This window comes from Numenius arquata, chromosome 8 (genome assembly GCF_964106895.1).
Source record: "Numenius arquata chromosome 8, bNumArq3.hap1.1, whole genome shotgun sequence".
Taxonomy (NCBI): Eukaryota; Metazoa; Chordata; class Aves; order Charadriiformes; family Scolopacidae; genus Numenius; species Numenius arquata.
Genome location: NC_133583.1, coordinates 25,583,351 through 25,600,645, shown reverse-complemented (window position 1 = coordinate 25,600,645; position 17,295 = coordinate 25,583,351). Strand labels below are relative to the sequence as shown.

Sequence of the window (17,295 nt, the reverse complement as noted above, 5' to 3'; positions counted from 1 at the left end):
CTTGGTAGATAATTAAAGGATAGGAGTGTAGAAAATGCTGTTTGACAGTGCTCTTGTAAAACCAGTTTTATTCTTGGTAATTAGAAGTTTGGTTGATTAAATATAGCTGCCCAGATATAATAGATTTTTAGAAAACATTTGATTCTGTGACACATAGTGTTGAAAGGAATACCCCAATGCAGTGTGGATGAGCAACGTGTGGGATGAACGATAGCATAGCTAAATAGCAGATGACAAAACTAGCTGTCAAGGGAGGACTTCCCAGAATTGTTCTGCCGAGATCAGTTGTAGGTCAAACGGTATTCAGTGTTTGCATCTGATACAGCAGCAAGTATTGAATTGCTGCAGATGAAACTTCTGCATGGGACAAATATTGGCAGAGCGGCAAATAAAGCTGAGGCTGTTGGACAGAGCAGCCAGGATGGCTGGGTGTGCAGGGCCCACACAAGAGGTCTTTTGTGTTTAACCAAACACCCAGTAAAGCAGAGGAAGTGAGTTCTCTTATAAAAGGAAATGGGGAATATTGGAGGTGGTGCAGAGAAGGGTGACAGCCCTTTCTTGTAACTTGAATGGGATGTCTTATGGCAAGAGACTGGAAAGTTGTGGTTTTTTTAATCTCATAAGATGATTGAGAATGAGGTGAAAACACCTTTGTGCAGAGAAGGAGGAAAGGGAAATAAGATTTTTCCAGTCTTCTGGAAAAAGGTGAAATGAAAAAACAAGTGCAGGGCAGAGTTATGGTATGTTCAAACATGTAACTTTGCACTGGGAGGTAAATTGTTAGAACAAATTCCAAAGGAGGATTTCTAATCTTCTGGTCTGCTGATCAGGCTGGAAATTTTTGTGCTGTGTACAAGAGCCAAAAAATTACAGGGTTTGAGAGAGGGATCTTTCAGAGAAGCTCATAGTCCCCACTATTGTAGAAGCCTGACTATTGTCTAATGCTCTGGTTGTTCCCTTTGTCACAGATTCCTATCGTAACGTATGAACGTTACATGAGGCAGATGCATTTGAATATGGGAGGAAGGGATGTGCACTTGAAATGCATTGAACAAGCAAGGTTTGGGTTTGATACCACTTCCGAGAGAGTTTTCCTCTAAGAGAGGAGTCACGTTTTCTGCAGAAGCAGTATTGGATTTGACTGACATCTCTCATGTGTCTCCTTTTGGGTTTCAGTGGGCAATCCTCACACCCGAGGTCATGCGCTCACGGCTCAGCTGAATGCTTTATGTTACACACTGGTAATGATAGAATAATTATGTTAGAAAGGATAACTTTTAAAATGAATAATGAATAAGAGTTAATTAAACTAGTAGCTGATGGAGTTGGGAAGAAAATTTCCATTCACGAGAGTTTCATTTCTGCAATTCTGTTCTTGCATCATCTGGTCCCTGGGAGGCAGAAAGCCCTGCTTCTAAGCGATGCCCATCTGTGTCTGTGGCCCTTACTCAAGTCAGATCGTAGTGACAGATTGAGATCTCACCAGGGCAGTTTTCTGTGCTTGGGGCTGTCCATCTGTGTCTGTTTTACCTGTCAACTCACATGCTTGTCCCTCGCATGAGGAGAGAGATGGTCCAGGACAGCATCTCCTGTGGTAGAAGTTCAGAAGAGATGGAAGATGTAGCTTTCTCTAAGCCTCTGCTTTTGTGTTGTGCTTGGGATTTTCTCTCCTTATCTCTCATACAGTTTGAATGGCAGGAAATGGCTCCTGTTCTTGTGAATTACTTGTCACACAATAGAGGTGTAGTCCCTACTGTTCTCCAAACCACTTACCTTCCTGGTGACCTGCAAGCAAGCTCACCACAGAGCCATGCCTGCTTTTGGATGGCAGAGGCAGCTATGGGTCTCTGAAGCAGTGTGTCCACCTGCCCTTTACCTCTCCTTTGCATCTGGAGAGGAGGCTGGATGCAATTCCAGAAATGGCACAGCTATGCCCTTCTCTTCAGAGTTCTTGGTGCATGTTGTGGCTAAAGCCCAAAGCCAGAACTCAAAAGGTTGGGTTGTCATTACCCAACTTCAGCCATATTTTATGAAGGATGTGTTTAGGTAGAAGAGAGCATTCCAAGTTTAACACTACCATGAAAGACAGACAAGCAGAGCTCAGCTACTTCAATCTGAGCAGCATTTGATGATCAGAGGGTTATAGCACCTCTCCTATGAGGACAGGCTGAGAGAGTTGGGGGTGTTCAGCCTGGAGAAGAGAAGACTCCGGGGAGACCTTAGAGCCCCTTCCAGTAGCTGAAGGGGGCCTAGAAGCCCTGAAGAAAAGGCCTGAAGAAAGCTGGGGAGGGACTTTTTACAAGGGCATGGAGTGATAGGACGAGGGGTAATGACTTCAAACTGGAAGAGAGGAGGTTTAGATGAGATCTCGGGAAGAAATTTTTCACTCTGAGGGTGGTGAGAGCCTGGCCCAGGTTGCCCAGAGAAGCTGTGGCTGCCCCATCCGTGGAGGAGTTCAAGGCCAGGCTGGAGGGGGCTTGGAGCAACCTGGTCTGGTGGGAGGTGTCCCTGCCCAGGGCAGGGGGTGGCACTGGATGGGCTTTAAGGTCCCTTCCAACCCAAACCATTCTGTGATTGTATAATTTGGGTATTTTGGAAGTGTGTTTATTGCCTACTGTAATCTGCAATGTACAGTATATCTAGTTCTGTGGAACATTTCCAGGAAGGTGATGGGGTGGTAGTAGGGGAATATGAGACACACGCACCTGGAACCAGGCTCTGTTGACTTCCTTGTGTTACTTTTTTTTTCCTCCCCCTCTTTTTACAGGTACCAGAGATAAATCAGGACGTGCAGTGGCCATAATAACAACAAGGAACACAGCTTGGTTAAACCCCCACTGCAACACCACGGAGCTTGTCCGCCTTCTTCTCTACCTGCACAGCATCCCAAGGTTGGTGACACCCTCGGGTTGGCAGGGGGATGCTGTTGTGTCCCTTTGCCTTTCAGGGGTGTGGAAGCTAAGGCGGTGGGCGGAATGGGTTGGCTTTATTGACCTAGAAACCTGGTCCAGACAGTCCTGAAGTTGTGCAGGTAGGGGTCTCCCACTGGAGTGAACTGGCTGGTGCTCAGTAAGCACTTTGGCTTTTTCCTACGTGCCTTCTGCATGTGGTGTGGTAGAATCCAAGCCATTCCTGCTACCCTTCATTAGCTCAGAAAATGGGATTTGAGCGGTATGATGGGGCAGTCATGCAGCAGCTCCGTGATACAGTGTTGGGACATGATATTTTAAGGTCAGGCCTCTAAGCTGAGAGGGAAGGAGGATCTGCAAAGCTTGAGAAAAATCTGCCTTGATTTGTTTTTTTGGAGTCTGCAGGCTGGAGATTGCTGCAGCTACTCTTCCTTTCACTATGACAGACTCTCCTCCCCAGCCCATCTCGGGCTCTGCTGAGACTTTGTTTCACTCTTAGATGATTAAACTATTAAATCTAACTTTCTGCTAGTGATTTTTTTTTTTTTTTTTAAGCCTTTAAACCGTTGATAAAGGGAGCAAGAAAGCTCCCTGTCAGAAAGCTCCTGCTACTCATGCTTTGTTTCTTATGACTCTCCCTTCAAATCTGATTCTGGGCATGATAGATGTTGGGTCTGATCCCAGAAGGGCTGTTCTTGTGAAGCAGTGCGGGTGAGGCCAAGCTTGTCCCTGAACGCAATTAGGAAGGACTGGTTTTCCTGTGTGGGTTATGCAGTGGGTATCAGCACTTTTGTCATCAGTTAGATATATCCTAGGAATTGGAGAAATGGGAATTTCAGGTGGAAGTAGCAAAAGTAAAAGCTGAGCAATCCAGGTGGTGGTTTCCATGTATACATTTTGTTTAGGAGAAGGTGGCCAGTTAGTTCCCTATCCTTACAGAGCCCTAATGTACTATTTTTTTTCACCCTTCCATGAGTATGGGTGCTGTTTCCATAGTCTTTGATTTTCATTGGTGACAAACGTGACCTCTTTTTCTCTGTCCTTGCAGACCAGAATGTCAGGCTTTGGGTCTGACTGTTCTTGTGGATGCCCGTCGCTGTTCACCGGTTCCTGCTCTCTTCAAGGCATTCAGCATATTGCAGGTGAGCCTTGAGCTTGGGCACAGGGACACGAATTGGCTCGCTGTCTTGGTTGGATGTTCCATTTCCGTCTGCTGCTTATGGCTCCATCTGCCACCTGGCTTCCAATTGGCTTTGGGAGGTGGATTTATGCACCCAGCCCTGTTTTAGGAGGGTGACCTGGACTTGCCAGACTGCAGAAAAAACAAAACCCCTAAGCAAGAGTGAGTTAGGGGAGAACACCCCTCCCCACCCCTCTAAATTTACTTCTATCTCTGTGCTGAGAACAGCCTGTACCAAGTCTAAACGCTGTCATGAATTATCATGCTTGGAGACGTTGTCCCATGGAGGGATTTTTGCCCACCACGGAGAAGGGAGGAAGAGAGGCCTCCGTGGAGCGAAGGGAAGGACACAGCTTGTTGCCAGGTGAAAGAGCACATGCAGCTGTAGATGTGGCTGTCAGTGAGCGATTGGAATCGGATGTGCTGTAACTCTATATCGCTTCAGGTCAAAGGCTTTCATATCAGTCACTTGGAAAGCAAGTGGGTTGTGTTGCCCCTGCTCCCAGATGGCTTCTCTCTGCTGCTCTTAGAAAGCCAAGGAGGTGCTGGGTTGTAGCTGTGACTAATCTTGTTTAAGCAGGTGTTCCTTTTAAATCAGAGCTTTGGTCTCTTGGGACTCAAACTCTGCAAACTGGATCAGGGCAATGCTTTAATGAGGCTGGTGTCTCTGTGGTTTATGTGCTTCGGTGCCACATCTGAGAGTCGGGGCTGAGTCAGAGGTTTGTCCTCCTGCTTCCTGGGCTGGGTGGTGCTGTGAGCTGTATCAGTGTGCTCATTCTCCGTGCTGGAGGAGTCATCTGGTGCCCTGCTCAGTTCTACAGAGGTAGCAAGCAAGTTCTCCTCTCTTTTATGCTGTGCCCACATATCAGTGGGCTTGCTAAGGCTTTTGAGCATTTCTTTGCCTGTAGAAGTTGCATGGTTGTGTCTTAGTGAGATGATTTGGAAATCAGTAACGTGTTGAGTCACAATGTGCTTTTTTGGGTCTCCAGTCTCCTATAAACATGGCAGGAATAAAGCTGTTCCAACCTTAAGTTTCCTACCCTCCAAAACGAGGGAGGTAGGGAAGGTTTTTGCAGAGCCTGTGTAATATCCTGCTGTGGTGGCTGTTTGGCCCTGAGCGCCTGTTATCGGGGTGGTGCAACAGTTAGTTACTAGGGATTAATGTGCTGCGAGACAGATTGCTGGGGCCGAGCGTGCGCTCCAGGTAGCAGGGACTGACAGAGGCTGATTACTCTGTGTGTGGTTTCTTGGTCCTTATGATGACTCTTCTGCAGACTCCGTAAACAAGACCTGTTCAGCTGGCTCATCGTCTGATTGGAGCACAGGAATAATCCTCTGGCTCCTCTGAGCCTTTTGGGGATCCTTAGCATTTACTTCTGTGATCCAGCAGTGCTCTCATCTGCTCTGAAACGGGGATAGGAAGATACAGAAAAGTGACTGTAACCGCAGCGAGGCAAGCTAAGGTTTCCAGGGTGCAGCAAGGTTTGCTGGATTTTGTGGCTTTTGTGAAGCCTACTATGATAGTGTGCCTGGAATCTGTTAAATGTTGATATCCAGTGTTGCTTGTTCAATTTTGAAGGGATGTTTTCCTCTTGAGTGGTGAGGAGCTCTGCTTCCCAGTGGCTAAACACAGATTGGATGACTTAATGCCGAGTCCCTTCCTCCTGCAGTGCTTGGATCTGTTAACCCTGGAGAACCTCCCTGGGGAGGGAAGACTTTGATCCCACAGGTTTCTGGGTGAAGATCTGGCACTATGAGGAAATACATACTCCACAATTCCATCTTTCTGGAATAAATGCACGAACGGACTTTTTAAAGTGGTAATAGACAACTTTTGGTGCTTGCAGGTAGCTTTCCTACAGCACTGGGAGACTGTCAGTTGCTCTCTCTAGTGCGCTGTAGTAAACTGGTGAAAGCTTCTCATCTTCAGGGTGGGGGGAGGTGCATTCTGCAAGATTTTCTTCCACCTTCCTTTTTAGCCTGCTGGAAACCCTTCTGCCCCAGACAGCACTGGGAGCAGAGGCAGAATAGAGCGCTGCGGCAGAGCTAACTCAGGAAGGAGCAAGGAGGAACTCTGGCAACGCCGTACGGAGGTGAGGGGAAACGCGCAGTGCGTACGTGCTGCAAGAATAGATCGTGCTGGTTCCTGTGGGAAGCTGCGTGACGGCACTTTGGAGCAAGGATTTGTGTGGGGGTAAAGGCTGCTGTGATGTCTGGTCACAGGTTGTCACCAGTAAGCTCTGTGCTCCCTTTGGGCAATGAGCAGGCGGGGCATGGACAGTGGAACATGTGCATGCCTTCAGTGAGCAGATACCTGTGGGATTTCCCTCTGCCTGAGTCTTTAGAATGAAATCCTTTTGAATTTCGCGTATCGGTTCTGTGATCTGCTGCAGCTGTGTGTTGGATAGGGAAAGGAAGAGTCTCTTTAGGAAGTCGGAGAGATACAGTAGCAGTTGAAAGCAGAAAAGTCTGTGCAAACCTCTCTGTTCAAGAGGTGTATTTGCATGCCCTGTTACTGCTGAAGTACAGAGGACCTTGTTAACCTGGAGTTAAAGACCTGGGACCTCCTACTACTCCATTAAAAGCGGTCACTTGGAGACTGAACATGGTATTTGGGGACTGTCCCATCTGCACAGGCATTTCTGGCAGCCCGTGCTTCATGCTGCGCCACTGATATTAAGAAGCCAAAAAACTTGAGTCTGAGAAAGAGAATTAAGTGCTTTCTTCCATCTTTTTAAAGAATAATAATGAAGCGATGGATGTTTACCCTGGTGCTTTCTGAGCTTCTGTTGATGCCCCTCTATTCTGCTCTGTCCACACCATGTCTGTCTGGGGAGGGGAGAAGTTCACTTACATACGTGGGACTCTCTTTCATTGCTTCCAGAGACCTGGTTTTGTTAACAAAGGTGGTAAGAGATTGTGTGGAAAGATTCCTCAAGCAGCATCCTGCTGCCTCCAGCTCCGCCTGTCTCCCGAGGCGCTCCTGTAAACTGTTTTAGTCCAACTGCTCCATCAGTGCTGGATGAGACTGACTAATCTTCAGCTGTTTAAAGAAAAAAATATGATGAAAAATACTTGATTTCTTTAGGAATATGACTACTTCTTCGATTGGAAAACTCTGAACTTCTCTCCTGACAGCTTTATTTATGAATGGTTTTTCGGTCTCTATTTTCAGCAGTAACAAACAAGCGAGTGAGTGTTTTGGCTGTTGCTGTAACCTCGAGTTACGCCACCACTACCTTTATCCCTCACTCATATTGCACATCTCATGACTCTTGGATCAGAAGAGGGGTTGTGAAAGAATAAATTTATTTAGTGCCCCGAACTGTCTTGAAACTGTGGCTGGTCTTCATCCTTCAGTGCTTTCTGGCAGACAAATTCAGAGCTGCTGGTACAGCTGTGATACCTCTCATCCTCTCTTCAGATGAATTTTAGTATTTACCTAATAGAGCCTAATTATGCAATAAATTCTTTTGATCAGTGTTCAGATAACAGTGAAAGTGTGAGTAATTTGCTTTGGAGGAAGGGATTTGAGAAGACTGAGAAACCTCTCAGTTTTTGGAATGCATTTCAGTTGGGATTTTTTCCTGCCAGCTCAAAAGGATGTTTTAGGATTAGGTGAGAGAAAGGTCTTTTCCTCTGCTCTAGAATCTCTGCTGCAGATTTCACTTGCAGAATTGATCTCCCGGTGTTGGCGTTGTTCCTTAATTGCTTTACTGGGCCCAGTGTCAGGTGGCCCAGTCTCTGCTGGTGCTCTTGTCTCTGTGCTCTGGCTCTGCCGCTCATGTCAGATATTTAACCTTTTATTTAAACTGTTTGTTTAAACAGGGTTCCCTTGCTGTCATGGCCTGCTGTGTGGCAGGTTCCTTGCAGCTCGAGCCATAGCAGAAAGGATTTGTTGCCTGAGAGTTTCCAAGATATTGGCAAAGGCCAAGACCATCCAGGAGACATCTGGATGGGATGGCTCTTATTTACCCGTATGGAATGACAGCTCAAATGGCTCTTCTTCTCTCCAGATCCAGGCATCATGTATTTAGTGGGCCCTGTCTCCATGGTCTGGATCTTTCTGCTACGTTTCCCTCTTCCTGCTGTCGCTCTCTGTGCCTGTTTCTCACTTCCCTGTAGAGTTCTTCTCTAATTGGAGAGCTGCTCCTGGATCACAGAGTTTGAACTACAGCTGCCAGACGTCCCTTGTATTTGGAATTTCTGTCGGTTTAACAGTAGCAACAGGATGCAAGTCCTTGATTGTGAATTGGCAGTAAGTAAAGACAAGATGACATTTTTGGCACTGTGGGGACAAAAAAACCCACTTCCTTTCAGTTAGGAGAAGTGACCAGGAAAGTTATCAAGAAAAAACTTGGACGTTGAACATGGTTCTTTTCTTTCCTCCCCTGACACACTTCCCTGTGTAGAAGGCAGAGGTTTTTTTTAGTACAGCCAAGACCTGACCTCTTTCATTGCTTCCTTAAATACTGCAGGACTAGTTGAGCTGAAGCAAACTACCTTAAGGACACAGCCTTGGTGCTCTGTAGAATGGCCTTCCCTATACCTGGTGACTCCCTTCCAGGCTTTCTAAATGCCTTTGAAGGTTAAATTGCAATCTCTTGTGCAAACCCAGTTCGGTATGTTCTCCTCAGCATCCCAGGCAGAGAGGTAATGGATTTGCACTCTGTTCTGTCGTAGGACATGGATCCTCCTTGCATTCATGGAGTACTGCTTCTGGTTGAGAGAGATCTGACTTTTCGGATGGAGAAGCCACCAGCAGGACAGGTAATGGAACCATTCATCCAGGGGTTGCTGGGGAACTCCTGATGTCCTCTATTTAACTTTCCCATCAGTGAGTTCTCCGTCTGCTGATGCATGCTTGCTCTCACATGAAATCTCTGCAGTTGTTCTCTGTATTTTATAGTTGTGGTCTCTTACAGATGTGGTATTTATAGGGTTATATGCAAGCTCAGTGTATCTCTGTCATGCTGTGTTTATTGCTGTGTCCATCAGTGACATTTGCATCATAATTATGTCGCTGGGGCCCTCAGGACACAGGGGGTTTGTTGGGAACTGGATAGCTGTAAGGAGGAGCTCTGCACAATTAACAGTAACAGAGATAGATGCTTTTCACCTTCTCCTGTTAAAAAGGGGGAAAATCTTTGGTCGGGAAGAAATCACATTGGGCTAAATCCTGAACTCCATCCTTTGAAGGTACTTGTTGCTTTCCTGGATCTTGCATAACTCATGTTCGCTCTCCTCGTAGCCGCTGCTGTCAGTGGCTGAGGCTCCTGCAAGAGGGGGAGAGGAGATGTGTATGTGTGAGGCTCCCTTTGCAGTTGAAATGTCTGGGAAGCCTAACAGGAGGTGCTAATGGAGGAGCGAAAATCATCACAACATCACTGAACCCCCCCCCCAGCTAGAAGTAAATCTGCCTTGGTATTCCATAGCTGTGTGAGAAATGTAGGCTCTCAGCCATTCTTTGTCTGTGGTGAGTGAGTAGATGGATCTCAGCACCTCCCCCTGCTCTGGGACTGTTACAAGCTACAAGAATGGACTGAAATTCTGTGCCTGCCGAAACCCCGTAAACTTTAGAGTAGGCCAGGACCTCCCTTCTGGCTTCCGTGGATGAAGACCTTGTGAATAGCATGAGTTTTGCTGCGTGTGTGGTGTGCTGCCCTGAAAGAGTAACAAATGCTATTAGTCCATTTCCTGATTGCCCCCATGTGGAAGAATTTGAAGTGAGAAAGGGGGCTGCAGGCGGGTCCGTGCAGGGAGAGCTACAGAAGGCATTAAACACGTTGAACAAATCCAAAGTGTGTAGGAGGGAATGGAGCAAAGGGTAAAAAAGCCATCGGCATGCGGGAGGAATTGGAAGCATCATCACTATTTCCCAAGGAGGTGGAAACTCGACAGTGCGTGTGTGGGGGTTAAATGTCTGCACCTGAGTTCCGAGTGTCTGGGCTGGCTTCCAGGTACCTGCAGGAGCACTTGTCTGATTCTCTGATGAGTATAAAAGTGCTCTGAGCTTCTACAGACTCACAGAAGGCAAGTTATCTGTGTCAAGATCCAGGAAATACTTGAAGTGAATAGTTGCTGTGATGAGGGGAGAGCTGAGGGTAGGGCAGAGGCTGCTCTGTGAGACTCTCTTTTTCCAGGAAGTGAGGTGGGGAAGCTGGGGGCTGGATTTAACCTCTCCGACTCTCTGAACACATGTGAATAGCAGCCCAATGTGGGAACATGTGAGGGAGTTGCTGTGCTTATCCTGGGAGGTACTGGCTCTGGAGAGGGCTGGCTGCTGCCAGACTTCCATCCCAGATGTTCTGCTTGGTGAAACAGCATGTTGTAGCCTGCATTCCCTCAAGGTTCTCCCACTAAGCTGTACAGAGAGCTGCTCTAAGATTGAATTGATTTTTTTTTTTTTTTCCTTCATGCTGTAGTTCTATTGCAGATATACTCTGTGCTTTGTTTCTACGCAAGATAGATAAAGAAATAAAGGATGCTGTCTTTCGTTAACCTTCCCCTCCTCCTCTAATTCTCACACCCTAATGCAAACATACTTTTATTTCTTCTATTTCTGTGCAGTTTGAACTTCTCACCTCCATGAAATCCCTCCATAAGCACATAGACAGCTCACAGCTGCCTCTAGAACTGGATGGGACGTTCCCTTATTGCCACCGGGACTGGTTAAGCTTCCGCATGGTGAGTAGGATGTCTCATGTTCTTTGATATTCGAAAGAAGAAATGGCATGGTAACGGAGCTGAAGCAAGAGGAGCTTGTCAAGAGCTGAACCTAGAAGCATTAAGAGACAATGGTTCTTGTAATAGCTACGTATGCAAATGAATTTCTTTTATCAAAAGAATACTAATGCTGTCTTCATTAAATGGATGCACACTGCGATCTATTGGCATGACTACAGGAACTAAAATCTTAGTTTTTAACTCATCTGCTTGACCTGTATTAATTTGGATTTGACTATATTTTGAAGGGAAGGGGAAGAAACAGAGTCCTGTTTTGTGTGCTAGACAGCGGCACTTCGGTTACGCTCAGAGGCTTAAGGGCAGACACTTCTTGCGCAATCTGAGGAGAAGGCGTTGGTATCATGTTGCCTTTGAACCAACGATTAAGAACTTGAGCATAATAAAAATAGTTAGATCCTGTTGGTTTTGGAGCAGGTTCCCCAGACCAGGCTAAGAGGGTTTTTACCAAGGGGTAAAAACTGCAATTCTGGCAGGAGTGAGACTTTGGAAATTGCTGATAATCAATTTGGATACTTCTGCTGTGCAGCAGGGTATGTGCAGGCTGCCAGAAGGCCACAAAAGTCGCATCTGTGGCACCAACACCTAGTTCTGTGTACTCTTGTGCTGCGGAGGGACCACAGGTCCTGCGGATCATGTGCTTTTTGAATCTTTAAAAGCCGTGTTGAGACATGATTTGGCATGCTGAGACGAGACGGGATTAAGTCTCTGTAAATCTGTACAAAAATTAGCTGTCTTAACATTGCGTTTGACTTGCTCACCCCGATTGGTTACAGAATCATCGCCTCTGCTTCCAAAATACTCAGTGGTCTTTTGGTGGGGATTTCACTGCCCAGAGCGCAGCGTTTGAAGCAGGAGAGTGGTGAAGATACCACTGCTAATACCACTGTGATGCTGGTGGCAAGCTTCAGTGGTTATGCTTGGCGTGTGCCAAATGTTAACTTGTCTTTTCCAACTTATTTTAGACCCCATTTTTTAAACTTGCATCTAAGAGTACTAGTATGAACTCATGCCGAGGCAATACAGAAGCCTGATCTTGGTGCCTGGCGTTGAATTTGGGGTTTATTTGGCAGTGAGGAAGCAGAGAAGCTTTGCAAGAGGTTATGGATTAGTTTTCTGGGCAGAGTTGAGAAAAGCTGGAGAGCTAAGGTGCTCTGTCCATGCAGAAGGATAATTCTTGAAGGAAGAAGCAGGCTACTTCTTGTTGGTGCCTTGCATCTTAACACTCAAAATGTTACCAGAAGTGCAGGAATCAGTCTGTATGGGTCGCCTATTTATATGATGTGCTGTGTGAACCCTTTTAGATCTGCAGCTCTGTGGCAAACAGCGTTTATTTCCTGTCTCAGTGATCTCACCTGCATCCTGCCTGCTAATCTGTCACTGCTGGGGCTCTTCCAGCACTCAGGGAGGAGGGAATTCGATTCAGTAAAGATTCAAACAGCTGGGGGTTTTTTTGCGTGTGTTTCGTTTTGAGAGTGCTTGTTTTGAAATAGCTGTTTTTCCCTTCTCTGATTTCAGTTGGCTAAAGGGTGGCATCTGTCAGTATTTAGGCTTTTCTAAAATGTACTGTATTATGAACTCCTGTGAAATGTTTGGGGTTTGTTTTGTTTTGATTTTTTTTTTTTTTCCTCCTCCCCCTCCCCCCCCCTCCCCCCGAGGGGAGGAGGGATTTCAGATTTGTCAGTAGTTTACAGTGCTTAATTGTGGAAGCTTTCCAGTGTCCTAATCTTTAGTTTACACTACTTCTAATATGAAGAGAAATTATTTAAAGTAGAGAAGCTCCAACTGCTTGTTCTATGTTTTGTTCCTCCGAAATTCATGCATAGTGATTCGTCTTAGTGGGAAGTTACAAGAAATGCTAATAGTAGAAGAACGTGGGACATAAGTGGACCAACTTTTCTTTTCTGTAAAGCATGACCCATACAAGCCATGAGTATGTAAGTGTATAAGGTCTGCAAAGAGGCCTTGGTGTAGAGTGAGGCATCTGAACCCTCTGATCAACCTCTTTTTGCTGATACAGCCTCAGCGAATGGTATAATTGAACCCTTGGGTTAATGTGCTCGATCCTCTCTTGATTCCTGTGCTTTTAACCATCTGCGGGCTGAAAATACACCTTTCCTGTCAGCTGTGAGACGATAATCTCTGCCTTGGTCCTTTCTTCTTGTAGAAACTGGAACATTTGCTACAAGGATGCCAAGGTGCTTGTGCCTTCCTCCAGGGGGCCATCCATAAAGTGGAATCTGGAAAATTACCAGCAAGAGCTGAGGTGAGCGTGTCCCTTCCCTCCTGTCAGAGCTGGGCCTGGGACAGGAGAGAGCAGGAGGCTGGATAACTACAGAAAAGCTGTAGCTTTGAATTTATAAGCTGTAGTAGCAGTGTATTCCGTGGGGAGAGCAGGACTAGTAGAAGCTAATCTAAATGAAGCGATAGAGGCTCCACTGGGTGTAGAAGCTGGTTCTCTGATCCCTCAGCATCACTCCAGGAGATCTTTTCACCTGTGCTGGTTGCTGCTGGGTGTTTGCTCCAGCATTGGAGCATGTTCTTAGCAGCTCCACAGCCGGTACTAGCTTTGGTGTCCCCACTACTGAGCAGCTGCTTCAGGCTTTGCCACACCAGGGTGGCTTGAATGGCCTGGAAGAAAGTTAGGTGGCACCATAGATGGTGTTGCTGCGGACAAGGCTTTGCTGCGGTTCCAGCTCTGCTGCCTCCAGAACAGACGTTTGGGAGTGGGCAACAGGAGAAAGGTACAAAAGCCAAGACAGTGCTGTTGCAAACATGTTATAGCCCCTACACTTGAGAAGCTGCTGTACCCCTGACAATAGGAAATTGCTGCTAGCTCTGCTTTGAGTGTCCCAGCAGTAAAACAACGGAAGATGGTGGCTTCTCTGGGCATTCCTGCAGACGTGTATATCCACAAACCCTTCCCGTGCGTCTTGTCCCACGGCCTGCAGCCGGACAGGTCTGGGCTCTAAGAACAGCAGGAGCCAGCTGTGAGTGGGAAACGGGGCTGGAAAGCTTACTCTTTCTATGCCCAGTAAACGGAGTATGGATAATGATAGGAATTGGGTTTCAGTTTTTGCCTGCTGGGGAAAGTATCGAGAGCGTAACACACGTGCACAGTTTATCGCTTTGGGCTTGGCAGGCTTGAGAGAAACAGCGGTGGAAACCAAGCTCCCTCTTTCCTGGGGTAGGCCAAGGTGGTTTGTGTGTGTTTTGGGTTGGGTGTTGGTTTTTGCCTGGTCCCTCGTTGCCTGTAGGTTGCAGTAGCCGCTCATCTTGCTCTCGCCATCCCTCCAGGAGGCGGCTGTGCTGCTGAGGAACTACCGGCAGCTGATGAAGAACGTCCTTGAAGACACGAGGCTGGTCAGGCTGCAGCTGGAGGGTGGAGCGCTCCTGGCCAGGCTGAGGAAGGAGGAGTCTTGTGTCACCCTCACCCACGACTACAGGTGAGCCCCAGGAGTGAGAGAAGAGGAGACGGAGAGGAGCAAAAAGCAGGTGCTGGGAATCTCTGTGAGATGACCCTGTCGTTGGTGCAGCTTCCTGTAGTGAGGACTTTTGTTGAAAAAGCAAAGGTGAAAATCGAAATGAATTTTACTCTTACCCTGACTCTTTCTTCCTTCCTCGGTTTGAAAACTTGTCTGGGTGATTTCACTTAAATGGTTAAAGTTCCTTTTCCATGTCAAACCTGGGTGACTTCACTTAAATGGTTAAAGTTCCTTTTCCAAGCCAAATCAGACTTATCTTCTGTAGTAGAGAAAGGGCTGGACGTTTTGTGCGAAACACAAGTCTTAATTGATGCTGCCAGCGATGAATGTTTTAGGTCCAAGGCACTTATCGTCGGGTGATTTACCGAGGCACTCCTTATGCAAGGGGATTTCCAAGGACCTTAGCTGCGAGGAATGCTTTCTGGCCGAAGCAGGCTCTGATCTCCTCGCACGTTGGTACGGTTCGCACAAACAACTATTCGCTGCCCATTTGCCAAATGGGTATGAGAAGCGGGGCCGGAGAGAGGCCGGCTGTTTGAGATTCCCGGGGCGTTGCACAACTTCTGTTTGTGCTGTTCAAACACCTGAAGCCTATCAGTGTGTGAAGGCCTCTGTGCTATGTGCTGTGCAAACAGCAAGGTAGAAAAGAAAACCCTTGCACCCAGGAGCTTCCAGCCTGAGTGGGAGGTAAAGGCTGGTGTGTGGGAGCAGACGAGGGTGTTGCGGATGGTGGGGCGGCCCGGAATGACTCCGTGCATCCGCAGCCTGGCTCGGCTTAAACTCTCCGTTGCCATCACAAGCTGGGAGGTTTTAAGGGAGGGAACGGAGAGGAGATAACAAAATAGCTTGCAGAGTATGTCACCCAAACACCAGGAAAAGAACATTTCTCTTTGAGAAGTCAGCAAATGGCTGACAGTGCAAGGTGCTCTCTGTCACTGGGAGATGGGGGTCGGTGTTTCGGTGCAGAGTGCGAGCGTGGGGACAGGTCTAACCATTTCTTCTCCCTTCTTGCTGTGACTCCTCTCAGCAGCTCCGGCAGGCTGCGCAGTCACAGTTTTCTCGCTGAACTGGTGAAGTACTCTTGAGGCAATTTTGGGTACAATTAGTACAGTATAGCCTTTTCGTTCTGATGTGATACGAGAAGCACAGATAATGTGGATTGTTGGGGTTTTTTTTTAAATTTTATTTTAAGCAACACACAGCAACTTTAGAGGCCTAGAACGGGGAATGCTTTTTATGTTTTGTTTTGGTTTTAAACTAAGCCTGTGTTCTTGTGCAGGGAAATGATCAACTTTGAAACCTGATCTGACAGAGCCCTTAAGGATAACTTACTGCTTTGATTGCGTTAGCAAGGGCAGAGGTGGGGGATACACACATAATTCTTTGATTGCACAGCGTCTGAGTGCCTGCCGAGCCGATGTAGCATGTTCTCTGTTTAATTCAGGCTATATTTGTTGCCTGCCTGTATGAATGGAGGGTGTGTGCTATGGCTCAAACGTATGTGGCTCTCTCCAGCCTGAGGAGCGTAAATGAATATAGTGGGAGAAAGTTAGACCTCTTCTAACCTGTAGAGTAGTTGCAGAAATTAAAATTCATGCAGTATTTTAATTGAGGAAATGCCTGCTTGTCATGTAACTCAGGGCAGAGGACTAAAGAAGGCAACCCTTCCCTGTTCACGATCCATTTAAATGTGGAAAAAGCTCTATCACTTGGCCAGAAAACTCTGTATAAGGCACTACTGGTTTTAGATTCTCCATGACTCTGCACTTGCTCCTTTTCTCCAAACTAGTGTGAGATATTAAAGGTGAGATATTAAAGGTTCTGAGCTCTGCCAACCCTGGCAAGGCTCCTGTGGTTATGATTTTCAAAGGCTTCTTTAACTGATAGGATCTATGTAGAGGGACAAAATATTGTAGTTGACCTGCTAAGCTATTATGGAGTGGCTAGTGATGTATGTGGGTACAATGTTAGATTTTTGACTGGTGATGTGTGAAAATGGAACAGGACTGGTTGTGTCCATACACTCAGGAGGGCCTGTTGTAGTGCTTTTCTGAACTTTGAATTGTAAAACCTTGATCAATGCTTAACATTCTTTAATTTCACACCCACTCCCCCAATACTTGAAATCAAATTATTTACAAAAGCAAGTCAAGTGGCTTTATTCTTCTGAGCCACCTTTTGGCTCTTGCTTTAATCACATGTTCCGTTGTTTTAGGGTTTTTATTTTTTTCCTTTTCTCTTGTGGTGCAAAAGCCTGATCAAGCAGAGAGTCAAGACTGTGAAGGCTTCCTAGTCAGAAGTTGTGACACCAGCTGTGAACCGGTAACTGTCAAAATGTGCAAGAATTGCACATAAATAGAGACAAAAAATTGTAAGAGTATGAGTTTTCTGGACTCTTAACACTCCAGTTAGTAAAAATATGCCAACAAGAAGTGCAGAGCTAAAGGTACAAAGCACGATTTTTCTTAAGAGGCACAAAGAGGACAAGCCCAGCTACACCACCACCTTGGGATTAAACAAGCAGGAGACTGGCTTGCTGCTCCTGGGATTCTTTTTGCCACGTGGTAAGAATACAGATGGACAAACCCATCTGAAAACACTCGACTGCGGGTTAGAGATAGTACCCTAAAATAGGTGAGGAAGCAGGTTTGTGCTCTGTACAGCCAGATCTGCCAAATACCTTTCTGGAGCCTACAGCAAACAAGACTTGCTTTAGCCTTTCTTTAGAAATGAAACTCCTCCCTTGGGGTTGATTTTGGCCTGTTTCCCTGCTCTGCCCTCCCGGAGAGCCAAGATGCCCTTTGGAGTGTTTGATGACACAGAGCAGTGGGATCTCATTGCTGCTCAGGTCTGAGCCAGGCTTTGCGAGGGTTTACCAAGCCAGGGACCCAGCTTCTTTCCTGCAGAAACTGAACTCATCCCATCAGAGATGTGGTGGGAGGTGAAGAGAATCCATTGTGGTACAGCCATTTGTTTC

General features: G+C 46.6%; 1 protein-coding gene across 1 annotated transcript in view; it reads left to right on the top strand.

Moving 5' to 3' along the window:
• PLEKHG4 (pleckstrin homology and RhoGEF domain containing G4) overlaps nucleotides 1-17,295 on the top strand; it is an 86,911-nt gene that overhangs the window by 30,455 nt on the left and 39,161 nt on the right. Inside the window, exons 6-11 of the mRNA XM_074151749.1 lie at nucleotides 2,768-2,891; nucleotides 3,958-4,051; nucleotides 8,773-8,859; nucleotides 10,660-10,776; nucleotides 13,001-13,099; nucleotides 14,131-14,279. Coding sequence (XP_074007850.1) covers nucleotides 2,768-2,891; nucleotides 3,958-4,051; nucleotides 8,773-8,859; nucleotides 10,660-10,776; nucleotides 13,001-13,099; nucleotides 14,131-14,279 — 670 coding nt within the window. The remainder of the gene's footprint in view (nucleotides 1-2,767; nucleotides 2,892-3,957; nucleotides 4,052-8,772; nucleotides 8,860-10,659; nucleotides 10,777-13,000; nucleotides 13,100-14,130; nucleotides 14,280-17,295) is intronic.